The 26,667-nt window shown below is 56.2% G+C and overlaps 1 protein-coding gene across 2 annotated transcripts in view; it reads left to right on the forward strand.

Annotated features, from left to right (window-relative positions):
• Adap1 (ArfGAP with dual PH domains 1) overlaps positions 1-26,667 on the forward strand; it is a 40,945-nt gene continuing 14,278 nt past the window's right edge. Inside the window, exons 1-4 of one of the 2 annotated variants that reach the window (XM_042686973.1) lie at positions 1-82; positions 18,305-18,435; positions 22,884-22,975; positions 26,133-26,215. In XM_042686973.1, coding sequence (XP_042542907.1) covers positions 22,887-22,975; positions 26,133-26,215 — 172 coding nt within the window. In that variant the 5' untranslated portion in view covers positions 1-82; positions 18,305-18,435; positions 22,884-22,886. Of the gene's footprint in view, positions 83-7,282; positions 7,489-18,304; positions 18,436-22,883; positions 22,976-26,132; positions 26,216-26,667 lie in introns of those variants that run through there. The other variant, XM_042686972.1, reaches the window with a different exon arrangement.

The raw sequence follows: 26,667 nt of genomic DNA on the forward strand, positions 1-26,667 counted from the left end.
ACCTGGACACACGGAGTTGCTGTGTCCTGTTGCCCCCTCCTGGAAATTGGTGGTACTGCAGCTCCCAGGAGGACTACTGGAGGTATGTGTAAGGAGTTGTCTTTATTTTTTAATTTTCATTTCATTCCATTTCATTTTTGTGTGCAAGTTTTGGGGCTTGAACTCAGGGCCCCTGAGCACTATGCTTTAGCTTTTTTGCTCAAAGCAGGTGTTCTACCACTTAAACAGCTCTACGTCCAGCTTTTTTGGTGTTTTTGTTGTTGTTTTGGTCATGGGGCTTGAACTCTGTGTTGGGGCACTGTCCCTGTGCTCTTCAGCTCAAGGTGAGCGCTCTACCGCTTGAGCCACAGTGCCACTTCCAGTTTTCTAGTGGTTTATTGGAGATAAGAGTCTCACAGACTTTCCTGCCCAGGCTGGCTTTGAACCTCATCCTCAGATCTCAGCCTCCTGAGTAGCTAGGATTACAGACATGAGCCACCAAAGCCCGCCAAGAATAAATTTTTGCTTGTTTTGTTTCTGGCTGGTGCTGGGGCTGGTACTTAGGGCCTGGGTGTTGTCTCTCAGCTTTTTCACGCAAGGCTATCACTCTACCACTTGAGCCATAGCTCCACATCTGATTTTTTTTTTAGGGGGAGGGGCTGGGCTGAAAAATGAACTGTGATCTTCAAACCTCAGCCTCCTGAGTAGCTAGGATTGCAGCTGTGAACCACCAGCTCCCTGCTCAGCCCAGTCTTCTGCTGGTTAGAGATAGTGGTCTTTCAGATTGTTCTCCCTGGGCTGGCTTTGAGCTGTGATCCTCAGAATAGGTAGATTACAGCCACTGGTTCAAAAGCAGTTTAAGTGTCCCAAGCCTACAATGAGTGTTCCCTGCTGTCAAGGGCCCCCAGCCCCACCTGTCACTGCCATGGACACTCTAGATAAGCCCTCCTTGTGGAGCTTCAGGAAAAGATGCCCGAGCCATCTTGGCCCTGGGGAGGTGGCTCTGCCCCCACTCCCTGCTCCACACACGCCCCGGGCCTCTGGGCAGCAGGAATGTGGCTCCTTGGCAGCCGTCCTGGGGACTCTGCCTGGCTTTGAACCTCTGTTGAGCAAAACTACTTGGAAACACTGTGCTACAGATACCTTGCCATTCTTTTTTTTTTTTTTTATTTGCCTCTGAGTGAGAAGCAAATCCTGAGTGGGGGCCTCCACTCAGCAAGAGCAGCGGAGCTTCAAACAGGAACTGCAGCCCTGCAGTAAGTCCCTGCCTTGCAAGGTTGTGATCGTTGTCATCTAAGCCTGATTCTTGTAGGTGCCTGGCCCCTCTGGGGGGTGGGGGGGGGTCTGGGGCCTGGCATGGAGACAGAGGGGTACGGCCATAGCCACAGCAGCCCAGTCCTTCTGACGAGGCCCGGAGAGGGATGGAGGCCCTAGAGGTCAGCATGGCTGGCTCAGGCCTGGTCCTGGCTCTGTGCCCCTCAGCTCACGTGTGGGGAAGAAAGCGAAGGGCAGGTCGTTCTCTCCCTGCTCCCTCACTCTCCAGGATGGATCTGGGGCTAGGTCAATTCATAAACCAGTACTTGATTTTGTGTTCCTAAATACCCCCAAAGACAGGGCACCTGCCCTGTTCCCAGAAACCCAAGGGTCTAACTTCAGGAACCTTCCAGCCCCTTCCCCGGTATCCTCCATCTAACCAAGACCACATGCCAGCTTGGGGTTCAGTCTGCAGGAGGGCTGTGCAGACCTGGCCAGTGGCTGGTCCCGGCCGTGTCTCTGTCCTGGGTCCTGTCCTGTGCTGCCCCCTGGTGGGCAGGGACAGCCCTGGGCATGCTGCTGGCACTCAGGTGGATTTGGGATGAGCAGACCTTTTAATGCACTTATGGGCAGGAAGATGGTGGGGGCAGGGGCGGAGGAGGGGGAGGATGTGCTGGGAGGAGGGGAGGATAGCTGGGGACCTGAGCCACAGCGTGGCCTTTGCCTAGCTCTGCCTGGTATCTCTGATGCAGACAGCTGGGACCCTCCCCCTCTAGGAGAAGTCCTCTGCAGCTGCAAACAGGTGTGTCTCCCTCAGGGCCACAGGCAGGGCAGAAAGGCACCTGGGGGCAATGGCGGGGGCTCTGGGCTCTACCCATTTCCGGTGTTGCTGACAATCAGGATTCCTAGATTGCAGACACACCCTGGTCTCTGTTCACCTGCCTGAGGTCCTGCTGGCCTAGGGACACTAATCAAGTGTCATCTCAACTTGATGACATCCTCAAAGGCCCTGTCTCCAAATAAGGTGACATCCATAGGTCCCTGGGTCAAGACACCAATATATGCTTTGGAGGACTCCATTGAGCCAGGTTGAGCTAGCATAGAAGGGAGCCCACCCTCATGTGCAGCTGCTCTGGGCGAGTTGGGGTCCCTCTACATTGTGAGCCAGGTCCCTCTATGCTGTGGGGCCACCTCCTCTATCAGGCACCACAGCTGGGTCTGCATCTGCCCTCCAGGGATGGAGTCCATGTCACGTGGCCTCCACCAGGCTGCCACCATCTGGTCTTCATTTCTCAGCAGCCTAGGGCTCAGCCCATTCTTCCTCCCTGTCCCAAAACTTGCAGGCCCAGAGGGCTGAAGGACAGGTGTGGACCAGGCTGCCTGGAGTCCCAGCTGGGTGTGGCCAGTGGGCGGGTCCAGACACAGAACCCAAAAATGCTGAGCCCCAGGACAAATGGAGTTTCTAAGCTGGATCGGCAAGGGGGCGTGGAGCTGGGGAGATTCAAGGAGGGGGTACAGGGTCCCCAATATGGGATCAACTCTTGCTTCCTGCTCTTAGAGATCTAGTCTGTATGGCTGGGCACCGGTGGCTCACGCCTGTAATCCTAGCTACTCAGGAAACTGAGATCTGAGAATCGCCGTTTCAAAGCCAGCCCAGGCAGGAAAGTCCCTGAGACTCTTATCTCCAATTAACTACCAGAAAACCAGAAGTGGTGCTGTGGCTAAAGTGGTAGAGTGCTAGCTTTGAGGTGAAGAGCTGAGGGACACTGCTCAGGCCCAGAGTTCAAGCCCCATAACTGACCAAAAAAAAGGAAAAGGAAATCTAGTAGTCTGTAAAGGTACTTATTACCTGACATATGTAACTCCCCATCCCCACAGCAATAATTTTATTTATTTTTATTGTAAAGATACTATACAGAGGGTTACAGTTACATGAGTGAGGTAATGAGTACACTTCCTATTGAGCATTGTTACCCCCTCCATTGTTTTCCCCCTACCATCCCTTCCCTCCCTACCTTCCCCCAGGTTCTTTTTTTTTTTTTTTGATTGTGATTAAGTGATTACATAATTTCCCGAATTTCACAGTATTGTGGAATAATGATGCTCATTTAAAGTCACAAGTTCATTCTAACTTTCCTGGAGCATATTGTCTATCACAGTCTATAACATATAACGGTGTTCACATGTTATACACCATACATGTGATCAGCAGCATGGGGATATTTAGTAGTGGTTCGACCAGATGAGTGGGAGTTCTTTGTTTCTTAAGTCCTGTTAGTTTTGTCGTATCACCTAACATTTTGGATTTAGCATCCACTTATCAGGGAGACCATGTACCATTTGTCTCTTTGCTCTTGGCTTACCTCGCTCAATATGATTCCTTCTAGCTCCATCCATTTCCCTGCAAATGCCATTATTTTGTCATTTCTAATGGCTGCATAATATTCCATTGTGTATAGATACCACAATTTTTGGATCCATTCATCTGTGGTGGGCATCTGGGTTGTTTCCATATCCTAGCTATTGTGAACAGTGCCACAGCAATAATTTTTTTTTTTTTTGTCGGTCGTGGAACTTGAACTCTGGGCCTGGGCGCTGTCCCTCAGCTCTTCAGCTCAAGCCGAGCACTCTACCACTTTAGCCACAGCGCCACTTCCGGTTTTCTGGTGGTTTATTGGAAATAGGAGTCTCAGGGTCTCTCCTGCCCGTGCTGGCTTTGAACCGCGATCCTCAGATCTCAGCCTCCTGAGTAGCTAGGATTATAGGCGTGAGCCACCAGCGCCCGGCTCACAGCAATAATTTTAAAACAATCTAGTATGTGAACTGTCAGCTCACAATGACAAGAAAGGGGCTCTTTTCTTTTTTTGGTCAGTTGTGGGGCTTGAACTCTGGGCCTGGGCGCTGTCCCTCAGCTCTTCAGCTCTACCACTTGAACTACAGCGCCACTTCCAGTTTTCTGGTGGTTAATTGGAGATAAGAGTCTTACGGACTTTCCTGCCCAGGCTGGCTTTTAACCCTGATCCTCAGATCAAAGACTCTTAAAAGGCATGAGCCACCAGCACCCGGCAAGAAAGGGACTCTTGGAAGGAGACTGGGCACTGGGCACCAGCACGCTGGACCTTGTAAGTCCAGGCTCTGGGCTGGGTGCTGGGAGCTCTGGGGCCTTGTGTGCATCTTTACTGTTGGGAAGAGGTCATCTTTGAGAGACTCTGCCTTGCCTGTCAGGGGGCTTCAAGGAAGAGGTGGCCAGCAGGAAGGGGACTCAGGGTTCCCCTGTCATTGGTCCTTACAACATGGCTGCTCTGCTGGCGGTGTACAGGCTGAAGCCCAGGCCCATCTCCAACTGGGTATCTGCAGTCCTGTAAGAGACCAATTCCCGGTTGAAGCTGCCTGCAATCCTACTATGTGCAGCCTCCTACAGACCCACTATGCCCTTTCCTGATATGTACAATCCCCTCTGGGCCTACTGTGTGCAGCCTCCTGCAGACCTACTGTGTGCATCTCCCTGTAGATTTACTATATGTGGCCCCCTTCTGACTTACTGTGTGCAGCTTCTTTCAGACCTACTTACATGACTCCCTACACACCTACTGTGTGCAGCTCCTAAACTCAGGAGATACTGCAGCAGACAAGTCCTGTCTCCAATGATTACTCTGCCCAGATAAGAGAGGGCCCTGGGTAAGAGAGCAGGGGACAGGGTGCTCTGGCAGGAGGACAGCAGCAGGCAGGCTGTCTGCATAGCACCCTCACCAGCCCCTGTGGTTCCCAAGCTGCTCTTGGCCAGTACTGGGCTGGGTCTGGCCACTCAGAGCCAGACCTCCATGTCTGTGTGCTCATTCCCCTGCGTCCCCAATCCTCACCCCCCCCCGTCCCAGCCCGTGGACAGTCAGAGAAGGCACAGGGCTCTGGAAGCTGGCCAGCAGGCAGACCTTGCACCCGCTGTCCCTTCTGGCCTGTGGGCCACCTGCTCGTTCAGCACAGCCTCCCTGGCCCTCCAACGGCCTGGGCCTGCTGCTTTGCAGGCGACACATCTCTTCCTTTTACCATTTTATTTACCCCAGTCCTGCCAGGAATAGGTGAGCTGCAAGTGTAGGAACCTCTCCAGACCTCTCTCTTCCCGGCCCGTGAGGCTGAAATGAGGAAATGCACGTGCAGGACATGTATGCCGGGGGTGCGGTTATGATGAACGCAAGTCTGTGTGTGTCATCCTTCACGCTCATGCTGGGTGGCAGGTTCCCAGCCTGGCACAAGGCCCAGAGATGGAAATGCCACCTGTCCCTACCCAAAAAGGCTCCAGTGGGATGCAGGAGAAAGACAAGCAACCAGTTAAAGGGAGAGAACCCCAATTACACAGGGCTGGAGAATGCGGAAATGTATTTGCTCTGTGGTTGGTGACTATGTGCTGCCTGCAGCTGGCAGAGCCAACTTCCATCTGATTGGGCCAGGGAGTAGGGGGCAGAGGCCACCATGTGTGCACAGATCTCTGTGGAGGGCCACGGGGCAAGGGCTGAGTGAGATGCAAACACCCACACCCCTCGTCTCAGTGGCCTGGCTGGCCACTTCCAGACACAGCTCCATCTGAAGCACTTGCAAAGTCTTTGGTACATGCTGGAAGGTGCTAAGGGGTTGTTCACAGGGTGTATTAACACCCAAGCCAGTGGCTGGGTGAGCAAAGTATTGTTCACATGAGCTTGTGTGTGTGTGTTTGTGTGTGTGTGTGTGTGTGTGTGTGTGCGCGTGTGTGCTGGGCCTGGGTCCTGAACTCAGGACCTGATCATTGTCCTCAAGCAAAGTTAGTGCTCTGCTCTACCACTTGAGCCACAACTTTACTTCTAGCTTTTGGGTGATTAATTGGAGATAAGAGTCTCATGGACTTTCTTGCCCAAGTTGGCTTTGAACTATGATCCTCAGACCACAGCCTCCTGAGTAGCTAGGATTATAGGTGTGAGCCACTGGTGCCTGGCCAGATGCATAAGTGAGGGGTGGCTTATTCCTTCAATCCTAGCTACTCAAGAGGCTGATATCTGGAGAACTACTTTTCAAGACTAGCCCAGACAGAAAAGTCTGAGCAACATAACCAGCAAAAAGCTGGCCTGGAGGCATGGCTCAGGCAGCAGAACACTAGTCAAGCAAGCAGAGCTGCACAAATGTGAGGCTCTGTGCTCAAGCTCTGGTGCGGTTTGACACCCCACCCCACCTCCCAACAAAAGAGAAAAAAATGGAGGCCAAAGAGAGGCCACATGGTGATACAGGTATGTAATCTAGGCACTCAGGAGGCTGAATCAAGAGGATCAAGAATTTGAGGCCAGCCTGGCTGCATAGTGAGACTTTGTCTCAAAAATAAAAATTTAAAAAAGGAAAGAGGCCGGGAAGGTGGCTTAGGGGTAGAGTGCTTGCCTAGCAGGCACGAAGCCCTGGGTTCGATTCCTCAGTACCACATAAACAGTAAAAGCCGGAAATGGCACTGTAGCTCAAGTGGTAGAGTGCTAGCCTGGAGCTAAAGCAGCTCAAGGACAGCGCCCAGGCCCTGAGTTCAAGCCCCAGGACTGGAACCAAAAAGATGCTCAGGCTTGCCAAGGACGGGCGGGAGGGCGGGCACAGTCCCCTGCCACCTTCCCGCCTGGGACCCGGCGCGCGTGTCCTGTGGGCACTACTGCCCGGGGTGTGTGTGTGCGTGGAGTGAGCGTGTGGTGGGGGCCGGGCGTGTGCACGGTCTGGGGTGAAGGCTGCCCTCCCCTCCCCCGCGACCCCCGCCCGCGTCAGCCCGGGCTCGCGCCTGGGCAGGGACGGCGGCCCGGCCCGCCGCTGCCCAGCTTCATCGGCCTGGGCGCGGGCGCGGTGTGAGGGCGGCGGCCGCGGGGTCGGGGCCGGCGGGGCGCGGCCGGGCGCGGGGGGCGAGGCGGCCGCTCCCGGGCGGCGCCGCTGGGGGCCGCCCTCGGGCCGGGCCGGCGGAGGCGCCGAGCCGGGGCCCGCGCCGCACAGCTCCGCGCGGCGACTCGGGCGGCGGCGGCGGCGGCGGGCGGCGGGCGGCAGGAATGCGGAACCGGCGCGCGGACTGAGCCGCTCGGGGATGGCGCAGGGGCGGCGGCGGCGCGCGGCCGGCGCGGGGCCCTAGCGGAGCCGAGGACGTCGCCGCCCGGGGCCGGGCCCGGCGTCGCGGGCAGCGGGGAGCCATGGCCAAGGAGCGGCGGCGCGCGGCGCTGGAGCTGCTGCGGCGGCCGGGGAACGCGCGCTGCGCCGACTGCGGCGCCCCGGGTAGGTGCGCGCGGGGCCGCGGGGCCGGGCGGGCCGGGGCGCGGGGCGCGGGGCGCGGGGCGCGGGGCGCCCTCCCTCCCTCCCTCCCCTCCCCCGCCGGGCCGCGCGGCTCGCTGTCACCCGCGTCCCGCCCGCTGCCACCGCCGCCGCCTTGCGAAACCTCGAGCTCCCCGGAGAAAGAGGAAACCCGGGTGGGGTGGGGGTGTCGGCCGGGGCCGCGGCCGCCGCGCGGGGCCACCTGGGCGCGGGGGCCACCTGGGCCCCGGCTACCTGGAGGTGACGTCATGGCGTCCCCACAGGCTGCACGCGCTCCTCCCCGCCCCGGGCCCGCTGGCCCCGCGGGCTCCGGCGGGCTTCGGCCTCCATCCCTCCACCCAGCTGCCCGGGGCAGGTGGCCCGGCCGCGGGGCCGACGGGACAGGTGGGGCACCGATCCGGCTCCCGGCCGGGCATCCCGCAGACTTTGTCCCTTGGCCGTCCGTCCCTGGGCTGGGGGATTTCCAGGTGCCCGGTCGCGTGGGTCCCCACTGGGTATCCCCCCGGGCGTCCACGGGGGTCAGGGCAGGGCTCCGTGCTCAGCTCCCCAACAGCTCCAGGCTGGTCCTTGCGTGGGGAAGGCCTGTCCACCCCACCCACAGAAGGGAGCCCTCGTCGTCCCCCCCCCCCCGCAGTCCCCACAGCCAGCTGCCATCCAGGTACCCCAGGAATCGAGGGGATCACTCATCTGAGCCCCTCAGGGGGAAAATCTAACTCTCCATGAGGTGGCACAGGTCCCCGGGGGCGGGGAGGGGGATTGAACATTGGCTCCCACACTTGCTGGCTGGAGACCCACAGCAGACAGTCTGAAAATAGGACCTGGGTCCCCCAGCCTTCCTACTTCCTCCCACTCTGGGTGGGGAGCATCTGAGCCCCAGTCCCAGGACCTGACAGAGCCACAGGGCAGCCTGGAGAAACCAGACTAGGAGCCAGGGATCCCTCAGGGGAGACCGTAACTGGGTGTGTGTGTGGGGGGGACGGTACTGACCTACTGGGGCAACTGCGGAGCCCCCACACCCATGTTATGCACCCTCCTACACCGAGCTCCCCCCACCCCGTCCCTCCCACGCCTAGAGACCCACTTGCTGGGGTCCAGGAGCCTCAGTGCTCAGGCCTGGTCTGGGGGAGGCGCCTGGGGGAGGCCAGCTGGCCCTTCTCCTGTCCCCAGCCTCCCTGGCCACTCTGTCCAGGAGCAGCTTATCTGAACAGACTCCATCTTCAGCCCTCCACACTGTAGGCCTCCCAGGGAGAAGAGCCAGGAGGAGCTGTTCCCCCCTTCCCTGGCCACCCACCCAGCACCCCGCCAGACCCTCAGTCCCAGAGGCCTCATCAGCTCTGGAGCCCAGCCCTGGCCCTGTCTTGATGGCATACAGCCAGGCCACCAGTTTTCAGAACTGCCCATGACATCAGCATGTGCTCATGGGACCAGCAGCCTGGTAGAGCCAGCAGCAGAAAGAGGTGCTGCCCTCTGCAGCCAGGGGAACTGAGGCCTTCACAACTTGGGCTGTCCTAGGGGACTTGGTGACCCCACGTGGGGGCAGACCCGATTGTGCGCTGGTTGCCTGAGCCAAGCTCGTGTCTCTGCCACGCCCCAGGCTACATCCACTGCCCTGCTGCCCGCCTCATGACCTGGTGGCATGCCCACACAGGCTCTGCCTGTCTGCGGGAGCCTTGCTGCTCTGTTGTGGGGTGCAGTGGTGGGAGGGGTCTCTTGTCCCACTGTGGCCAGATGGGCTCGGAGAGAGACCGGGTGCTCGGTGTTCACGTGGATGGGGCTACTTCCTGACCACACCAGGGAAGCCCTAGGGGAGCCCGCCTACCACACCGCTGCTCTGGGCAGCAGCAGCCACCAGACCTGGGCGCTGCTCTTGGAGGAGGGTGGATCCCACCTGGCTGTGAGGCAGGCTGGAGGGCCCTACAGCGCCCCCTGGTGGACACGTCTCCCTAGCCTTCCTTTTATCTGCCCTTAAGGATGGGCTCCCCAATCTTGAGCTAGAAATACTTCCCATCCCAGGCTGAGCTGGGCAGGTGGGGTGTCTCTGTCCTGGCAGGGCGGGGGACCTTCCCCGATTAGCACATCTAACTGGAGCAGCGGCATGCTCTCCTGTGAGCCTCAGGCCTCAGTGTCCCCGCTGATTGGGAGGTGAGTGACTGTGGTAGTGTTGTCACTCTCAGGCCCCAGCCTTCCGGCTCTGAAGTGTGGCTCAGAGAGGAAGTATTTGCTGCTGCTGCTCCTCCTTCTCCTCCTTTTTGGCAGTACTGGGGGTTGAACTATGCTAATCAGGCACACTACCACTTTGAGCCCCTCCCCCAGCCCTTTTTAATTTAGTTATTTTTCAAGTAGGGTATCCTATTTTTTGCCCAGGGCTACCCTTAGGCCATAATCCTCCTACCTACACCTCCCACGTAGCTGGGATTACAGGTGTATAATATCATGCCGCGCTTTAACTGATTGAGATAAGACTTCACTGAGCTTTTTGCCAAGGCTGACCTCAAACAGAGATACTCCCAATCTCCACTTCTCAAGAGGCTGAGATTACAGGCATGAGCCCCTGTGCCCAGCAGTGAGATGTTTGGGACCACATGTGGAGATGCCTTGGGTCAGGCGCTGCTTATTCATGCAGCCCCTCAGCCTGGGGCTCCAGCCAGCCCTGAATTCCAGGTGTCTTAAGACATGGGGGCTGTTGGGTAAGAACCACTGGAGGTCAGTCCTCAAAGGCCCATGGGGCCTAGCATACTAGCCACTGGACCAGAGGGGTGGACCCAGCGCAAGCTCCAGGGTTAGCTCCTGTGCTTGGGGCAAGAAGTGATGATTCAGAAATTGCGGGTTATTAGTTAGAAGCCTTGGGGGAAGGTGTCGTAGGAATTGGGCATCCTTTGGGGGAGGACCTGTGTGTGGATGGGAGCTGGGGGCTGCTCACCCAGAGATGAGCCTAGAAGGCTTTCCCTCAGGTGGCATTCCACCTACATTTATTTTTTTTCTTGAAAGAGAGAGAGAGAGAGAGTGTGTGTGTGTGTGCATGCCCATACTGGAGCTTGAACTCAGAGCCTGGGTGCTTTCCCTGAGACTCTTGGTACTCAAGGCTAGTACTCTACCACTTGAGCCACAGTGCCACTTCCAGGTTTTTTTGTTTGTTGTTTTTTAAATAATTTTTTATGGAGATTAAGTGACTATATAAATTTCACATGGTCTATAAAGTTAGTGAATTCTATGAGCTTTGACAACTATTTCTTCCACATCAGGTGATAGTTACATTTCTTTTCTTTTGCTTAGTGTAAGCTGTTCCCTCTTTCCCTCTCATTCCCTCCCTCCCATCTCTGCCTTTGAGTTGCTTAGTTCATTTTCATCAATGTCCAGTGCCGCTGATGGGCTCCTCTGTTGTATGTTTTCCTGTTTCCCTCTGATTCTGTGTCCTCCTCCTAGTTTCCCTCGGATGTGCGCGTATATATACCATATATGTGGTCAAGAACATGGAGTCATTTAGCAATGATACGATAAAATGGCCACTTCCAGTTTTTGCGTGGTTAATTGGAGATAAGAGTCTCACAGGGACTTTTCTGCTCAGGCTGGCTTCAAACCCTGATCCTTAGATCTCAGCCTCCTGAGTAGCTAGGGTTACAGGCATGAGTCACTTGCACCTGGCATACTCTTTTGCTTAAGGCTAATGCTCTATCACTTGAGACACAGCTCCAATTCAGGCTTTTTTTGGGGTGGGGGGACTGCTTAACCGGAGATAAGAATCTCATGGACTTTGCCGCCCAGACTGGCTTCACACCATGATCCTTAGATCTTAGTCTCTTAAGTAACTAGGATTGTAGGTGTGAGTCACCAGCTCTCGGTAGTGTTAAGCACAGTCCAACCACCCCTGGGTTTGTGCTCAGGCCATGGTCCCCACCTCAGCCAGACCTGGCAGCCAGTGCTGGCCAACCAGCCTGTGCTCAGAGCTGGGGGCCACCTTTTCTCCTGCCCCTGTGTGGGGCAGACCCAGCCCTGACCAGCCAGCGCCTCTACATAGCACCCCTCTGCCTCACATCCCTGTGACCCAGAGGGGGCTCTTTAGGCTGTGGGGGCTGGCTGTGGGAGTGACTGGCTTTTCCCATGGGCATTTCTTAATGGGGTCCAACCATGTCCTTCCCAGGCCCCGCCCCATCCCAGACCCCACTCCTGCCAGGCATGCCCCCACCAGGCTCCACCATCCTGGGTTCCATACTCCCCACCATTTACTAAACCTGTTAGAGCCCCCCGCCACCCCCAGACACACCCTGAGGGGGGCAGTGTGCTCAGTGGGGGATGGGGCCAAGGGAAGAGCTTTCTTCCTATCTCCCTCTACACCTAGACTGGGGAGACAGAGGCAGGCCAGGACTGCCGCAGAGGACAGGTAGAAGATGGTGCTGGAGTAGGCAGTGGGGAGTTGGTGGCCGTGGGGTACAGTTGGGGACCAGGACACAGGGAACAGAGACTGGCCTGACTAGGGTGTGGGGGGAGTGAGCTGCCGTGGCAGCAGGTGCAGAGCTCCATCTGGCCTAGACAGGCGGAGACACAGGAGGAAGGCCAGGGGACTGCAAGAGATTCTGGAGTAGCAGGGTAGAGGCATCATGCCTTGCTAAGCAGTCTGGATTCCTGATGGGTATGAGGCTGATCTCCTGGACTGAGACTGTCGGCCTCTGGACATGCATTCTGAGCGCTGCCCGTGGCTCTGGCTTTGTGAGGAGGACACAGGGCCTTGGTGACCACTCTGGGACTTGATTTTGCTCTGGGCTAGATGGGAGTCACCATGGAACTTGGGGGCCACTGGGCAGGTGGCAGGCTTGGGGGCAGGGAGGCAGGGAGGCTGGGGGGAGGCCATGATGTGGTCTGGTAGAGGCAACAACAGTCTGTTGTCATCAGCCCGTGGGTCACATGGACATGGGGTATGGTGGACAGACAGGTGAGGAGCCCCATGGTCCTGAGGTTCCACTGGGGATGGGGAGAAGGTGCTGGGAGGCATGGGAAATCAGGCATTCTCCTGAGGGGCAGTGAGGAGCCCTGACCCTGCAGGTAGGACTGGGGTTCATTGACATTTCAATATTTCCTTTGTCCTTAAGGCCAAGTGCTGGTGGCTCAGGGTTGTAATCCTAGCTAGCTATGTAGGAGGCTGAAATCTGAGGATCAAGGTTCAAAGCCAGCCTGGGCAGGAAAAAAAAAGCTCAGGGATAGTGCCCAGGCCCTGAGGTCAAGCCCTAGTAGCAGCACAAAGTCCAGGGGGAGCTCCCAGGGGGAGCGCTGGGAAGTATGGGGAGTGTTTGATGGGAAGAAAGGAGGCAGGAGGGTATCCCTGAGCCCAGTGGAAGGGCAGGACCAGGCCTCCTCTCCCTCCCCCCCCCATTTGCTGGCTGGCTATCTCCTTGGGTGAGAAGCTGGGGAGCATCTAGAGCCCCAGTAATCACTGAGCACCAGTTAGGTGGGGAGAGGGTGGGTCACTCAGTGTCTCAAATCCACCTGGTCCCTACCTTTGGCCCCCAGTACACCTGGGGACAGGAAGGAGCAGAATGGTGGGGTGTGTCGGGGCAGAGTCAGCGGCAGGCTGGAGGGTGGGGCCGGTGATCTGGAGTGCAGGGCTGTGGGGCTCTGGAGCCTCACCCACAAGGGAACTCCTCTTTTCCCTGGGGGGGGGGGCATGCTTCCCCAGAGCTACCTACCTGCCCTCGGCTGGAACAGCAGACCTGCCACTGTGCCAGGACCTCAGCTGTGGGCCAACCCCGGGGAAGCACCAAGGTGCTGGCCAAGGGCCGCAGGACTCTGCTTGAGCCAGGCCATCGCCGCCACGCCCTCCCCCAGGGGAGACACACCTGCTCAGCCTGGCTGTGACCCAGAGGTACCTTAGCTGTGCAGGTGCCTCAGACCTGCTCCCGGAAACAGACAGGCTGAGTCACCTTGGAGCTGGCCAGGGAACCCGAGGAACAGGGCAGGGCAGAGAGCCTGGCAGAGGGAGGGCAGATGGGAGGGGGAGTGGGGCTGGGAGAAGCTGGGGCCTGGGGATGGTACTGGGCAGCCCCTTACCCAGGGGCCTTCCATGCCCTCTGCTATGCCTGGCCACTGCTTACGCCCTCTCTGGGGGTGCTGTGGGCCCTGGAGGCCGACTCCAAATTTTGGGCGGAGAATCCTGGGGTCCTGGGTGGGCAGAGTGGCCCAGAAGGGGACAAGTTAGTTCTGCTTGCCCTGTGGGAAGGGTGGCCGGGAAGGAGGGGGAGTGGACCTGGGGAAGGGGCCTTTCCCTTAGGATTTTAGATGTCCTGGCACTAGGCTGGGCCAATAGTCCCTCTGTAGGCCCTGGGGTTCCCCTGGCAGCCTGGGTCCTTGCTAGATATAGGATTTCCAGTGACAGTGTCCAGGGGTCAGGGAGAGACCCTCTTACAGCAGTGGTTTTAATTTAAATGATATTGATTTTTGTTTTTCGGTCATGGGGTTTGAATTCAGGACCTGGGCTGTCTTTGAGCTTTAGTGCTCAAGGCTAGTGCTCTACCACTTTGAGCCACAATTTTCTAGTGGTTACTTGGAGTCTCACTGACGTTCCTGCCTAACTGAGCTGGCTTCAAACCGTGATCCTCAGATCTCAGCCTCCTGAGTAGCTAGCTGGGATTACAGGCATGAGCCACCTGTACTTTGGCTGATTTTGATTTCTTGACTGATTGAGTGTGGTAGTAGGGATGGAACCCAGGGCATCATGCATGCTAGGAAGAGTTCCACCACTCAGCCAGCTCTGAGCTGTGTGTGAGGGGGGGGAGGGAGGGGTTGTCTGTGTGTGTGGTGTGTGTCTGTGTGTGTGCATGTGCGTGCGTGTTTTACCCAGGTTTGAACTCAGGGCTTTAGTTAAAGCAGGTGCTCTCCTGCATGAGCCACACTTCCAGTCCTTATTTTGCTTTAGTTATTTTTTCAAATAAGGTCTCATGCCTATTGTTTGGGCTGGCCTAGACTGCAATCCTCCGACCTTGGCCTCCAGGTTAGCTGGGATGGTAGGCACGTGCCACCATGCCTGGCCTCTTGGCTAAGGCAGAATCTTGTGGACTTTTTCCCTCTGGATCTCAGCTTCCTGATCAGCTGACAGTGACAGGCACGAGCCATAGGCACCTGGCCATCCCTGTGGTTTGTGAAGCCGTTTGTGGGATGTGGTGTGGCTTGTGCACAGCTTGCTGTGGGCCTCCTGTGGGCCTGGGGCAGGAGCTGGCCAGGCCTCTCTGTGGCCTTTCCTTTGGTGCAAAAAGAAAAAAAAAAAAAAAAGCCAGGCACTGGTGGTTCACACCTGTAACCCTAGCTGCTCAGGAGGCTGAGATCTGAGGATTGTGGTTGGAAGCCAGTTCAGGCCGGAAAGTCCGTGAGACTTATCTCCAATAAAACACCAGGAAATCCAAGTGGTGCTGTGATTCAAAGTATAGAGCTAGCCATGAGCACAAAAACACAAGGATAGGGCATAGGTCCTTAGTTCAAGCCCTACAACTGACAAAAACAAAACCAAGATTTCAAGATTGGAGTAAAGCCTGTCTGGGCTCCAGGTGTGACTCCCCTGCTGGGGACAGCTGGATCAGGAAGGAGCTGGGGCTTTGCTTTGGCTAGATTGCTTCCCTCCAGCTATTTTTTGCCTCTTCCCACTCGATGCAGGGGTGCCTGGGAGCCAAAGAAAGGCGGGGCCTGCCACCTCCAAGGGCTGGAAGAGCTGGGGCTGGGGGGGGGGTGGGGAGCATGCATGGTGCTGGACCCAGGAATCCCAGACAGTGGCACGTCACAGCTTTCACCTCCTAAGTCTAAAGGGCAGGTGTCTGAAAGCCCTGTGAACATCACTAGGCCGCAGCCTCCCTCCGCTCCCCTTCCAGGCCAAGGCTAGAGCCAGCCGTGAAGGAGGCCCTGAGGCCCCAGGGCCCATGCATGACCACAGGTCTTGCTGGCTGACCAGGTTGCAGGGCCTGGCTCAGGCCCCCTCTGGGGTCACCGCCCTCCCTCCCTCACCTGCCCTGTCTCCCTCATCTGTCCGGTCTAACCAGGGCCGGCACCTCCCAGCACCTCCCAGTGTGCTGCACTGGAAGGCGGTGTGGGGGAAAGGAGGGCTCTGGGAAGCACAGCTCTGCTGTTGTGTCACCACACACACCCTACTGGGGCTTGAGCTTGGGTGTGGGCGCTGTCCCTTAGCTTTCTTTTCTCAAGGCTGGTATGCTATCACTTGAGCCATACCTCCACTTCCAGCTTTTTTGCTAGTGAATTGGAGGTAAGAATCTCATGGGCTTTTTTGCCCAGGCTGGCTTCAAACCTTGATCCTCAGGTCTCAGCCTCCTGAGTAGCTGGGATTACAGGTGAGAGCCACCGGCCCTAGGCTCATCTGGACTTCTTCATTTCATTCTGTAGACCCCAGTAGGTAGGCTCTGCCCTGGGCAGCATGGTGATGCAGGGGTGGGGAGGGGCCTGCAGGTCAGGCTGAGGGTGAAACACTGGGAGGAGATGGCTGTTGGGACCAGGTGAGCAGCAGCAGCATACCCGATGGGACCACCAACCACAGCTTCCTCCACCAGAGCCTGGGCCTGGGCTTGACCCCAGGCTTCAGCACCTCTGCCTGAGGGTAAAGTGGAAGAGGACCCTGCCTTCCTGCTTGAGAATTCTGCATTCCATTCTTCCCTGAAGGAATAACTCAGACAGCCACAAGGGCCCTGAGTGCTCATGGAGGAAGTGACCCTGCACAGCGGGCGCTTATCCCGGTGTCCTGAGGCTCCTGCCAAGGACCGTGGGGCTCCACTCAGGAAAAGACAGCATCCCGCCAGCTCTGGTGGCTCACGCCCGTAATCCTAGCTACATAGGAGGCTGAGATCTGAGGAGCATGAGGATCGTGGTTCAAAGCCAGCCCAGGCAGGAAAGTCCGTGAGACTTATTCCAATTAACCACCAGAAAACCAGAAGTGGCGCTGTGGCTCAAAGTGGTAGCCTTGAGCAAAAGAGCTCAGGGACAGCGCCTAGTCCCTGACTGAATTCAAGCCCCATGACTAACAAACAAAAAGTGACAGCATCCTTCTTGCTCTGCTGTCAGCTAGGGAATTTTCTCTGAGCATCTGTTTAGATTGTCTTCCTGTTGTTCTATTTTTGATTTCTTTTTTGAGGAGGTCAGTATTTTAATAATACATAATGTGTATATATGTATATATGTGTGTGTATATATGTGTATATATATTTTTTCTTATTCCTTTTTTTTTTTTTTTTTTTGTCGGTTGTGAGGCTTGAACTCTGGGCCTGGGTGCTGTCCCTGAGCTCTTCAGCTCAAGACTAGTGCTCTACCACTGAGCCACAGCGCCACTTCCAGCTTTCTGGTGGGTAATTAGAGATAAGAGTCTCATGGACTTTCATGCCCCGGCTGACTTTGAACTGTGATCCTCAGATCTTAGCCTCCTATGTAGCTAGGATTATAGGTGTGAGCCACTGACGCCTAGCTGTTTTTGATTTTTGGTGGTACTTGGGGATTGAACTCAGAGCTTCACACTTGCTAGGAAGGTGCTCAACCACTTGAGTTATGCCTCTAGACCATTTCAATAGTGGTTATTTTCTTTCTTCTTCCCTCTGTGTGTGTGTGTGTGTGTGTGAGTGAGAGAGAGAGAGAGAGAGAGAGAGAGAGAGAGTGAGAGTGTGTGTCCCTGTTCTGGGGCTTGAATGCAGAGCCTGGATGCGTCTCTTAGCTTTTTCACTCAAGCCTTGAGCCACAGCTCCATTTCTGGCTTTTTGGTGGAAATCTGCCTAGACTGACTTTGAATCTCAAACCTCCTCAGATGTCAGCCTCTGAGCAGATAGAATTATAGGTGTGAGCCAGCAGTGCCTGGTTCTGTTAGACTTTTTACAACAAACTACACATCAAGATTTATAATTTCAGGGGTTGGGAAGGTGGCTCAATGGTTGACTGCTTGCCTTGCACGCATGAGGCCCTGGGTTCAATTCCTCAGCACCACATAAGTACAAAAAGCCAGAAGTGGCACTGTGGCTCAAGTGGTAGAGTGCTAGCCCTGAGCTGAAGAGCTGAGGGACAGCGCCCAGGCCCAGAGTTCAGCCCCCACGACTGACAAAAAAAAAAAAGATTTGTAATTTTGGGCTGGGAATGTTAGCGGTAGAGTGCTTGTCTAGCATGCATGAAGCCCTGGGTTCCATTCCTCCGTACCATATAGGAAACAGAAAAAGCCGGAAGTGGTGCTGTGGCTCAAGTGGTAGAGTACTTGCCTTGAACAAAAGAAGCTCAGAGACAGTGCCCTGAGTTCGAGCTCTAGGACTGGGTAAAAAAAAAAAAGATTTATAATTCCTAAACACATCCATGCAAGGAGGTTGCAAATTTGTCTGCCCTGGGCAATATTGGTGCTGGCTGAGATCGGACCCCCGGCCCCTGGATTCTGCCCCTCTCACCACCGGGCCCAGGACACACGCCGTGCTGGCCACGAGGTGCCTCGTGCTCAGAATCGTATCAGACTCGCCTCTTCCAAACCTCGCCTCCTCCAGGCCCTTTTGTCCTGGGACAATTCCCTCCCAGAGATGTCCTTGGGGCAGCCATCCTAGAAAGCTGGGTGTCAGCCCTGCTGGGATTGATGGGACCTGGATGTCCTCAAGGGTTGGCGTCTCCAGTACCAGCCACTGCCTGGGCTTGTGCTCTGTGTCTGCATCGGGATTGCTGGCAGAAGGGACTGAGTGGGTGAAGGAACCCTGGCTGGTGGTCCACATGGCCCCTTTCCTCTGACCTGATGCTAGGGTCCCAGCGGGGCTCCCTCTGATGTCCAGCCATTTCTTTGCAGATCCTGACTGGGCTTCCTACACTCTGGGGGTCTTCATCTGCCTGAGCTGTTCCGGGATCCACCGCAACATCCCCCAGGTCAGCAAGGTGAAGTCGGTGCGCCTGGACGCCTGGGACGATGCCCAAGTGGAGGTACTGGCAGGGGAGGGGCCAGCGGGGGAGGGAGGTGTAGGGGGGGCGGTCCTGTCCTCCCACTCTACAAAGTCCAACTGTGTTACAGATACCTTGGAGTCCCTAAAGCTCAGGGCTCTGACCTGACAGGGACTCTTGCTGCTCCCAGAGACTTGGGGCTGATGGCTTACTTTTTTGTTTTTTGGTTGGTCATGGGGCTTGAACTCTGGGCCTGGGCGCTGTCTCTCAGCTCTTCAGCTCAAGGCGAGCACTCCACCACTTGAGCTACGGCGCCACTTCTGATTTTCTGGTGGTTAATTGGAGATGAGTCTCACAGACTTTCCTGCCGAGGCTGGCTTTGAACCTTGATCCTCAGATCTCAGCCTCCTGAGTAGCTAGGATTATTGGTGTGGGCCACCGGTGCAGGCTTAATTACTAACTCTTGTGAGGAATCATAGAGGGATCACGAAAGATAAGCCTCTGATTTATCCATGCTTCCATTCACCCACTTGCCTGTCTATCCACTCATCCATTCAGCCATTCATCTACCCATTATCCATCTAGCCACCATCCATTCTTCATCCATCTATCCATCCGCCCACCTATCCATTTACCCACTCATCTACCATCTACCCATTCATCCACCCACCATCTATCCATTCACCACCCATATAGTCATTCACCTATGCACTCATTCATCCACCCATCCATGCACTCACTCACCTGTCCATCAGACACGGTCATATGAGCACCCACAGCACCGGAGACCCCCAGCAAGACAGATGAGTTGCCATCCCAGGAAGGCCAGGGTGGAGGCTAGGTGGAACCGATGCATAGTCCATGCATGTGGGGCCACACAGAGCAGACCCCATGTGGAGTGGAGAGAGGACGTGGCTAGGGCAGGGTGAGGGCTCTGTGGCAGAGGAGCTGTGAGCCCTGTGGCAGGCCTGTAGAGAGGCTGTAGGCACCCATGGTCCAGGCAAGAGAAGGTGGCCAGTGGCTCCATGGGGTGGGGCAACTGTGCCACCGGCAGGTGTTCATTGTTGTTTATGTCGGTGACTGGAGGGGAAATGGGGCAGCAGCCCTGGCCCAAGAGAGCGTGCAAGGTGATCTGGCTGTGCCACAGGGGCTGTGTCCTCCTCCTCCCCCTCCTCTGTCCCCTCCTCTTCTCTTACCCTTACCCGCCCTTTCCCCTGCTCCATAATTTAGGGTTGTACTTTTCTTTCTTCCTTCCTTTCTTCCTTTCTTTCTTTCTTTCTTTTTTTTTTTTGGGTCCAGTCGTGGGGCCTGAACTCTGGGCCTGGGCGCTGTACCTCAGCTCTTCAGCTCAAGGCTAGCGCTCTACCACTTGAGCCACAGTGCTACTTCCAGCTTTTTTCATTTTGCTTATGTGGTGCTGAGGAATTGAACCCAGGGCCTCAGGCATGCAAGGCAAGCGCTGTACCACTGAGCCATCTTCCCAGCCCTCTTTTTTTTTTTTTTTTTTTCTTTTTGTTGGTCATGGGGCTTGAACTCTGGGCCTGGGCACTGTCTCTCAGCTCTTCAGCTCGAGGTGAGTGCTCTCAAATGGTAGAGCCACAGTGCCACTTCCAGTTTTCTGGTGGTTTATTGGAGATAAAAGAATCTCATGGGCCTCCATGCCTGGGCTGGCTTTGAACCACGATTCTTAGATCTCAGTCTCCTAAGTAGCTAGGATTACAGGCGTGAGCCACTGGTGCCCAGCGGGTTGTACTTTTCAATGTTGCCCTCTCACATCTTTCTAAGTTCTTATATATTTGTTGTGATTAGGCCTCCCTATGTTGCTCAGGCTGGCCTTCAATTCTTGTCCTCCTCCTGAGCTTCCAAGAACTGGAATCACAGGTGTGGTCTTCACACCTTGCTTGTCCTATGTTCTTGTTTGTGTGTGTGTGTGTGTGTGTGTGTGTGTGTGTGTGTGTGCATGCTGGGGCTTGAACTCAGGGCCTAGGTGGTATCCCTGAACTATTTTACTCAAGTCTAGCAGCCTACCACTTGAGCCACAGCTCCACTTTGGCTTTTTGGTAGTTAGATGGAGATAAGAGTCTCACATGCTTTCCTGCCCAGACTGGCTTGGAACTATGATCCTCAGATTTCAGCCTTCTGAGTAGCTAGGATGACAGGCATGAGCCACCAGTGTTCCATTCCCACTCCCAGGAAGGGGGTGTGCATTTTTCTTAGAGTTGTCCCTTGCCTGTACAGTTTTCATCCACCCAGAAGACTGTCTCCCCAGCCTGTGTCCTGCTAAAAGCCTGGAGCAAATGGATCACAATGTCTTTGTCCAGTCCCCTCAGGATGGATGCTTGGGTTGCTGCCATTTTGTTCTGGTGGTTTTTGATGGTGCTGAGGTTTGAATTCATGTCCTCACACAAGCTACTTTGCAGATAGATCTTCAGCTTTGGCTCAGGGTTTGCCTTGGACCATGATCTTCCTGCCTCTTCCCTCTGAGTAGCTGGGATTACAGGCATGCACTACCAGACTGGGCTTGGTTTCTGATCTTTTCCTGCTGTGGCCACAGGGCCAGTGAACCACCTCATTGTGTTTTATTTGTGCATGTAAGAGCTTTGTGGTGGCCTGAATTCCTGGAGGTGGAGGTGGAAGGTCAAAGGCTATTCAGCTTGGCTTGGCAGTAGCTGCTATAGCTGCTTGCCACCCTTTCCCCCCTTTGCAGATCTGATAGGAGAGGGTTTTCTTGATCTGAATTTGGAATTTCCTGCTCTCTGGTGGAAGGGAGCTTTGTGTGACAGGTATTAGACCCCATAATATCTTCTTATCATGGCCATTTCTTCATACCCTTTCTGGCTTTTCTGTCAAGAGTACTGCTTGCATGTATCTGGTTTCTTGTCATGTCAAGGAAAGTCACCCTCTGAGAAGTTCCTGGAAAAGGGTTTTTCTAAGCTGGCTTTTGGCTTTGCTCATTCATGATGATTTTTACTGTGGAATTTTTTTTTTACGTTGGCCTAGTCAAACCAATCTACCCTTTCTTTTGTGGTTTCAGCACTTACAGAATACTCATACCAGAAAAGGAGTTCGTTTGTTTTTTTTTCTTTTGATCGATGGACTTGAACTCAGGGCCTGGGCGCTGTCCCTGAGATTTTTTTCACTCAAGGCTAGCATTCTACCACTTTGAGCCACAGTGCCCCTTTCTTTTTTCTGGTGGTTAACTGGAGATAAGAGTCTCACAGACTTTCCTGCCCAGGCTGGCTTTAAACCATGATCCTCAGATCTCAGCCTCCTGAGTAGCTAGGATTACAGGCGTGACCTGCTGGCATCCAGCTTGGGGTGTGTGTGTGTGTGTGTGTGTGTGTGTGTGTGTGTGTGTTTGTGCATGCGCATGCACACGTGCCAGTCCTGGGGCTTGAATTCAGAGCCTGGGCACTATCCCTGAGCTTCTTTTGCTCAAGGCTAACACTACCACTGTACCACTTCTGTGTTTTGTTTTGTTTTTCTGTGTATGTGGTACTGCGGAATCGAACCCAGGGCTTCATGTGTGCTAGGCCAGCACTCTATCACCAAGCCACACTCCCAGGCCTGTTTTTTTTTTTTTTTTAATTAAGATATTATTCACATACCACACTGTGCACCCTGCCTAGTGGACAGGCCTGTAGTTTAGGGGTGGCCTCGGAGAAGCCCTCAGCACACTCAACATCAGAGTGCTTTTCTCCCCGCTACAGCACTCCTAAGCAACAAGATTGGATTCCTGTCTCCACACTTGCTGGTTCTGAGCGTTTCCTGTGGATGGAGCCCCACAGCACAAGGCCCCTTCTGTTTGGCACATTGCCCTGGGTGCCACACGTTTGTAGCCATCCCTGTTTGTGCCCATGCTGAGGATAGGATTACAGGCATGAGCCACGGGCACCCTGTTCTGTGAGACTCTTATCTCCAGTTAACTACCAGAAAAATGGAAGTGGCCCGTGGCTCAAAGTGGTAGAGCGCTCTCCTTGAGCAAAAAAATACTCAGGAACAGCGCCCAGGCTCTGAATTCAAGCCCTGTGACTAACAACAAAACAAAACTAACAACAACAAAAACGATAGCACGTGTTGGGCAGAGCTCCGTGCCTTGGAGGCTCCCTTGTGAGACTTTTTCCTTTTTCCTTCCCTCTCTTCCTTCCTCCCTTGCTCCCTCTCCTTCCTTCCTTCCCTCCCTTCATCCATCTCCCTCCTTTCTGCTTTCTGTCTTCCTCTCCCTCCCTCCTGCCTTACTTTTGCCCAGATTGGCTTCAAACTCTTGAGTCTCCCCCTCCAAGTGCTGGGATTATAGGCAGTGTCACCATGCTTGGCTTGGGACTTTAGTGTGTTTCTGTCATGCGAGTCCCTTCCTGCTCACTTGGGGCCAGTGTTGCTGAGATCCTGCGGGTGGGGGGGGGGGGGGGGGGGAGACTGGCTCATCCAGCTCCTGCCCTGTCCCTAGATTGGGGCTCCCAGCACTCTGACCCTGCCCCCCTTCTCCGCAGTTCATGGCCTCCCATGGGAATGAAGCTGCCAAAGCTACGTTCGAGTCCAAAGTGCCGCCCTTCTACTACCGGCCCACACTGTCCGACTGCCCGTGAGTGGAGGGGCTGTCAGGGGTGTGGGGGAGGGGGGCAGGGCGGGGGATGGGAGCCCCAGGACTTGGGGACAGGCTGTCATGCTGGTCCCTGGGAAGGAAGGCCCATGCCCCCTCCACCGTGGCATTTCTTTGACTGGTTCCCTGCAGCTGGACAGCCAGAGAGCAGACAGAACTCCAGGGACACGGTGTGCGGACGTGCGGGGAAAGGCCTTTCTTTGGGGGGGGGGTGTCTCAGGTGGCCCTTGGGTCCCCCCAGGGGCTCCCAGTGGCCAAGAAAAGCTGCTAGACCTGGATGGGAAGGTTCCAGAGACAGAAGGGACAAAGCTGTCTAGGGTCCTGAATGCTGACCTGCCCTCTGAGCCTTAGTTTCCCCATCTGCTCAGCCATGGGCTCAGTGAGGTCTAACTCCAGGGCCTGGAACAGCACCAAAGTTTCCCTTTCTTAGAAATGGGGTGAAACCCAGCCCTTCTTCTTGCTAGACCCCCATACTCCAGGGCTGGCCCTAGCCCCTGCCCTCAGTCCCCACACACCTGGACCCTACCCAGCCTCTGACTTACTCAGCATTTCTTTGGGGTGACTCATTTTGTGAACCAAACTCCCCTGGACCCCACCCAGAAGCCCTCTGCAACCAGAGACCAGGTCACTGGCATGGCCCACCTGGGCCCCATCCGAGCTGGGGGGTGTGGGGTCCCCAGGATGTGGATGCTGGCTGGGGCAGGGGTTGACAGAGAGGAGGAGAGGAAGGGGGAAGTGGGTGGGAAGGGGAGGATGAGGGGGAGGATGAGGGGAAGAAAGGGGGAGAAGAATGAAGAGGGGGAGGGGAGGGAGGAGGAAGAGGGAAGAGGAAGAGGAGAGGGAGAAGAAAGAGACGGGAGGAGGGAAAGGAGAAAGAAGAGGGGGAGTGGGAGAGGAGGTGGAGGGGAGGGGAAGACGGAGGGAAGAGGCGGAGAGCAGGAGGGGGCCTGTGGCAGGGACGGTGACGTGTGTGCTGGCCGCGGGTGACAGGGTTTCTGCTGTGCTGTGCGTGTGAACTTGTCACCCCCTGGCTGGCATACAGTGCCAGGCTCCCAGCACCAGGCAGGAGGTTTGGGGCCTCCCTGGAGCCTGGCTGAGACCAGAAGCTGCGCGCGCTGTCGCTGTCTGCACCGCGCGCCTCTGAGGCGCGGCCCCGCCCTCGCGGCTCTCGCTATGAGTCAGGGCTCAGCACAGTTATTTTGAGGCTTACTTGGTCCCTGGCCAGCCCGGGCTCTGTGGTTGGGCCATTTTGCATGAGAACTGAGAGTGCTTCCCCACCTGAGCGGCCTGGCCACCGCGGAGGGACTGGTCCCCTGGCACTGACACCCTGTGTGTGGGGGGGGGGAGGGCAAGGGAGCCCCCCACCCCTACCCAAGCTATCCAATGATGGGTGTGCAGTGTTGGGGGATGCGTGGGAGTCAGCACTGCGGGGTGCGGTGCACAGTGAGGAGCTGGGGGCCAGTGAACATTGCCCTTTGGGCCCCAGCACCATGGCCTGGGGGACAGTGTCCAGGAAAGGACAATATGTCGGGGTCTGCATGGACCCGAACAGGACAACATGGGGCAGCTGGGGCGCTGTGACCCTGGGGCGGGCCCCGGTCAGCGATGTCCTCTTCTGGTTAGGTGCTGTGCCCTGAAGATGCCCAGAGGCCCTGGGGGAGGCTGAGGCATGGGGAGCCAGGCCAGATCTCCACCTCAAAAAAAACCAACAGCCGGGCACCAGTGGCTCACACCTGTCATCCTAGCTACTCAGGAGGCTGAGATCTGAGGATCGCAGTTCAATGCCAGCCTGGGCAGGAAAGTCCATGAGACTCCTTTTTTTTAATCAGTCGTAGGGCTTGAACTCTGGGCCTGTGCACTGTTCCTCAGCTCTTCAGTTCAAAGCTAGCGCTCTACTTGAGCCACAGCACCACTTTTGACTTTTTCTGTGTATGGGGTGCTGAGGGAATTGAACCCAGGACCACATGCATACGAGGCAAGCACTCTACCACTGAGCCACCTTCCCAGCCCCTCCATGAGACACTTATCTCCAATTAACCACCAGAAAACCAGACATGGTGCTGTGGCTCAAATGGTAGAAATCTAGCTTTGAGCTAAAGAGCTGAGAGACAGTGCCCAGGCCCAGAGTTCAAGCCCTACAACCGACAAAAACAAAACACACCAAAAAAACACCAACAAGTTGGAGCCAGTGGTTCCTGCCTGTCATCCTAGATACTCAGGAGGCTGAGATCTGAGGATGGCAGTTCAAAAGCAGCTGGGCAATTCACCACCCCAAAGCCAGAAGTGGAGCTATGGCTCAAGTGGTAGAGCTCTAGCCTTGAGGATGAAGCTTAGAGTCAGTGCCTAGGTCCTGAGTTCAAGCCTAGGACTGGCACAGAAACAGAAACAGCTTGGCAGGCTGGAGGAAGTGGGCATGAGTGAGGACTTGGCCAGCCATGCTCCTGGGAGGGCCGGAACATGGGCTTCCCTGTGAACATTGCCCTTTGGGCCCCAGCACCATGGCCTGGGGGACAGTGTCCAGGAAAGGACAATATGTCGGGGTCTGCATGGACCCGAACAGGACAACATGGGGCAGCTGGGGCGTTGTGACCCTGGGGTGGGCCCCGGTCAGCGATGTCCTCTTCTGGTTAGGTGCTGTGCCCTGAAGATGCCCAGAGGCCCTGGGGGAGGCTGAGGCATGGGGAGCCAGGCCAGATCTCCACCTCAAAAAAAACCAACAGCCCACAGGGGATGGGTGCCGGTCCAGACAGGGGTGCGGTGTGCAATGTCCCCAGTGCTGAGAGCCGCTGTAGGTGGGCTGGGCAGCCCAGCCATGAGGAAGTCCCAAGTGGGTGTGCAGGTAGCCACAGGCCGGAGGTGGGTAGGTGGGGGGGGAGGTGGAGGTGACCAATGGGGCTTGGTGCTCACCCATCCACCTGGCTGCTGGGGGGCCCTGAGGGGAGGCCCTGAGAGACCAGGGGACTGGGGGGGGGGGGCGGTGCAGCAGGGTACGCTGACTGAGTGGAGGCCAAGGTGCGGAGATCAAGTGCCCACCTGCTGGCCGGGAGCTGGGCAGCCCCTTGTGCTGAGTGCTGTCTGTGCCCCCAGGGGCAGGGGCTGCATGAGGGAGCACCCTCCTGAGTCTCCCCCTCTCCCCCAGACTCCTCCGGGAGCAGTGGATCCGCGCCAAGTATGAGAGACAGGAGTTCATCCAGCCCGAGAAGCAGGAGCCGTACTCTGCAGGTGAGCCGCCCGCCGGGCTCCGGCCCTCACTAACCCTCTGCCTCATCCATGTTTTTTCTGAGTTTCCTGGTGGCGTTTGGGGTCTGTGGAGCCCCTGGGCTGAGGCCTTCGGGGGCCTGTGAGGTCCTGCACCCACACAGGAGAGAGGACTCCGGGCTGCGCCAACACCCTGCCTCCCCCCCCCCCCCCCCCCCCCGCCTCGGCCAGCTGAGCGCTGTCAACTCCCTGTGCGTGCTGAAGCTTTGCGGATCACCGGGGGTCCCAGAGAGTCACCCCAGCCCCAGCCCTCCTCCACTCCTCTGTTCATATCTGTGTCTCCTTTAAAATCCGTGGGGCTGGGAGTGTCGCTCAATAGTAGAGCACCTGCCCTAGCAAGCCTTGGGTTCAAACCCCAGTGTTTCCCAAGAACAAAATCGGGGTGCCCCGTGTGGGACTGGGGCTAAGGCGGGCTG

The sequence above is a fragment of the Dipodomys spectabilis genome, unplaced genomic scaffold, assembly GCF_019054845.1.
Source record: "Dipodomys spectabilis isolate Male_0828 unplaced genomic scaffold, ASM1905484v1 ptg000098l, whole genome shotgun sequence".
In the NCBI taxonomy this organism is placed as follows: domain Eukaryota; kingdom Metazoa; phylum Chordata; class Mammalia; order Rodentia; family Heteromyidae; genus Dipodomys; species Dipodomys spectabilis.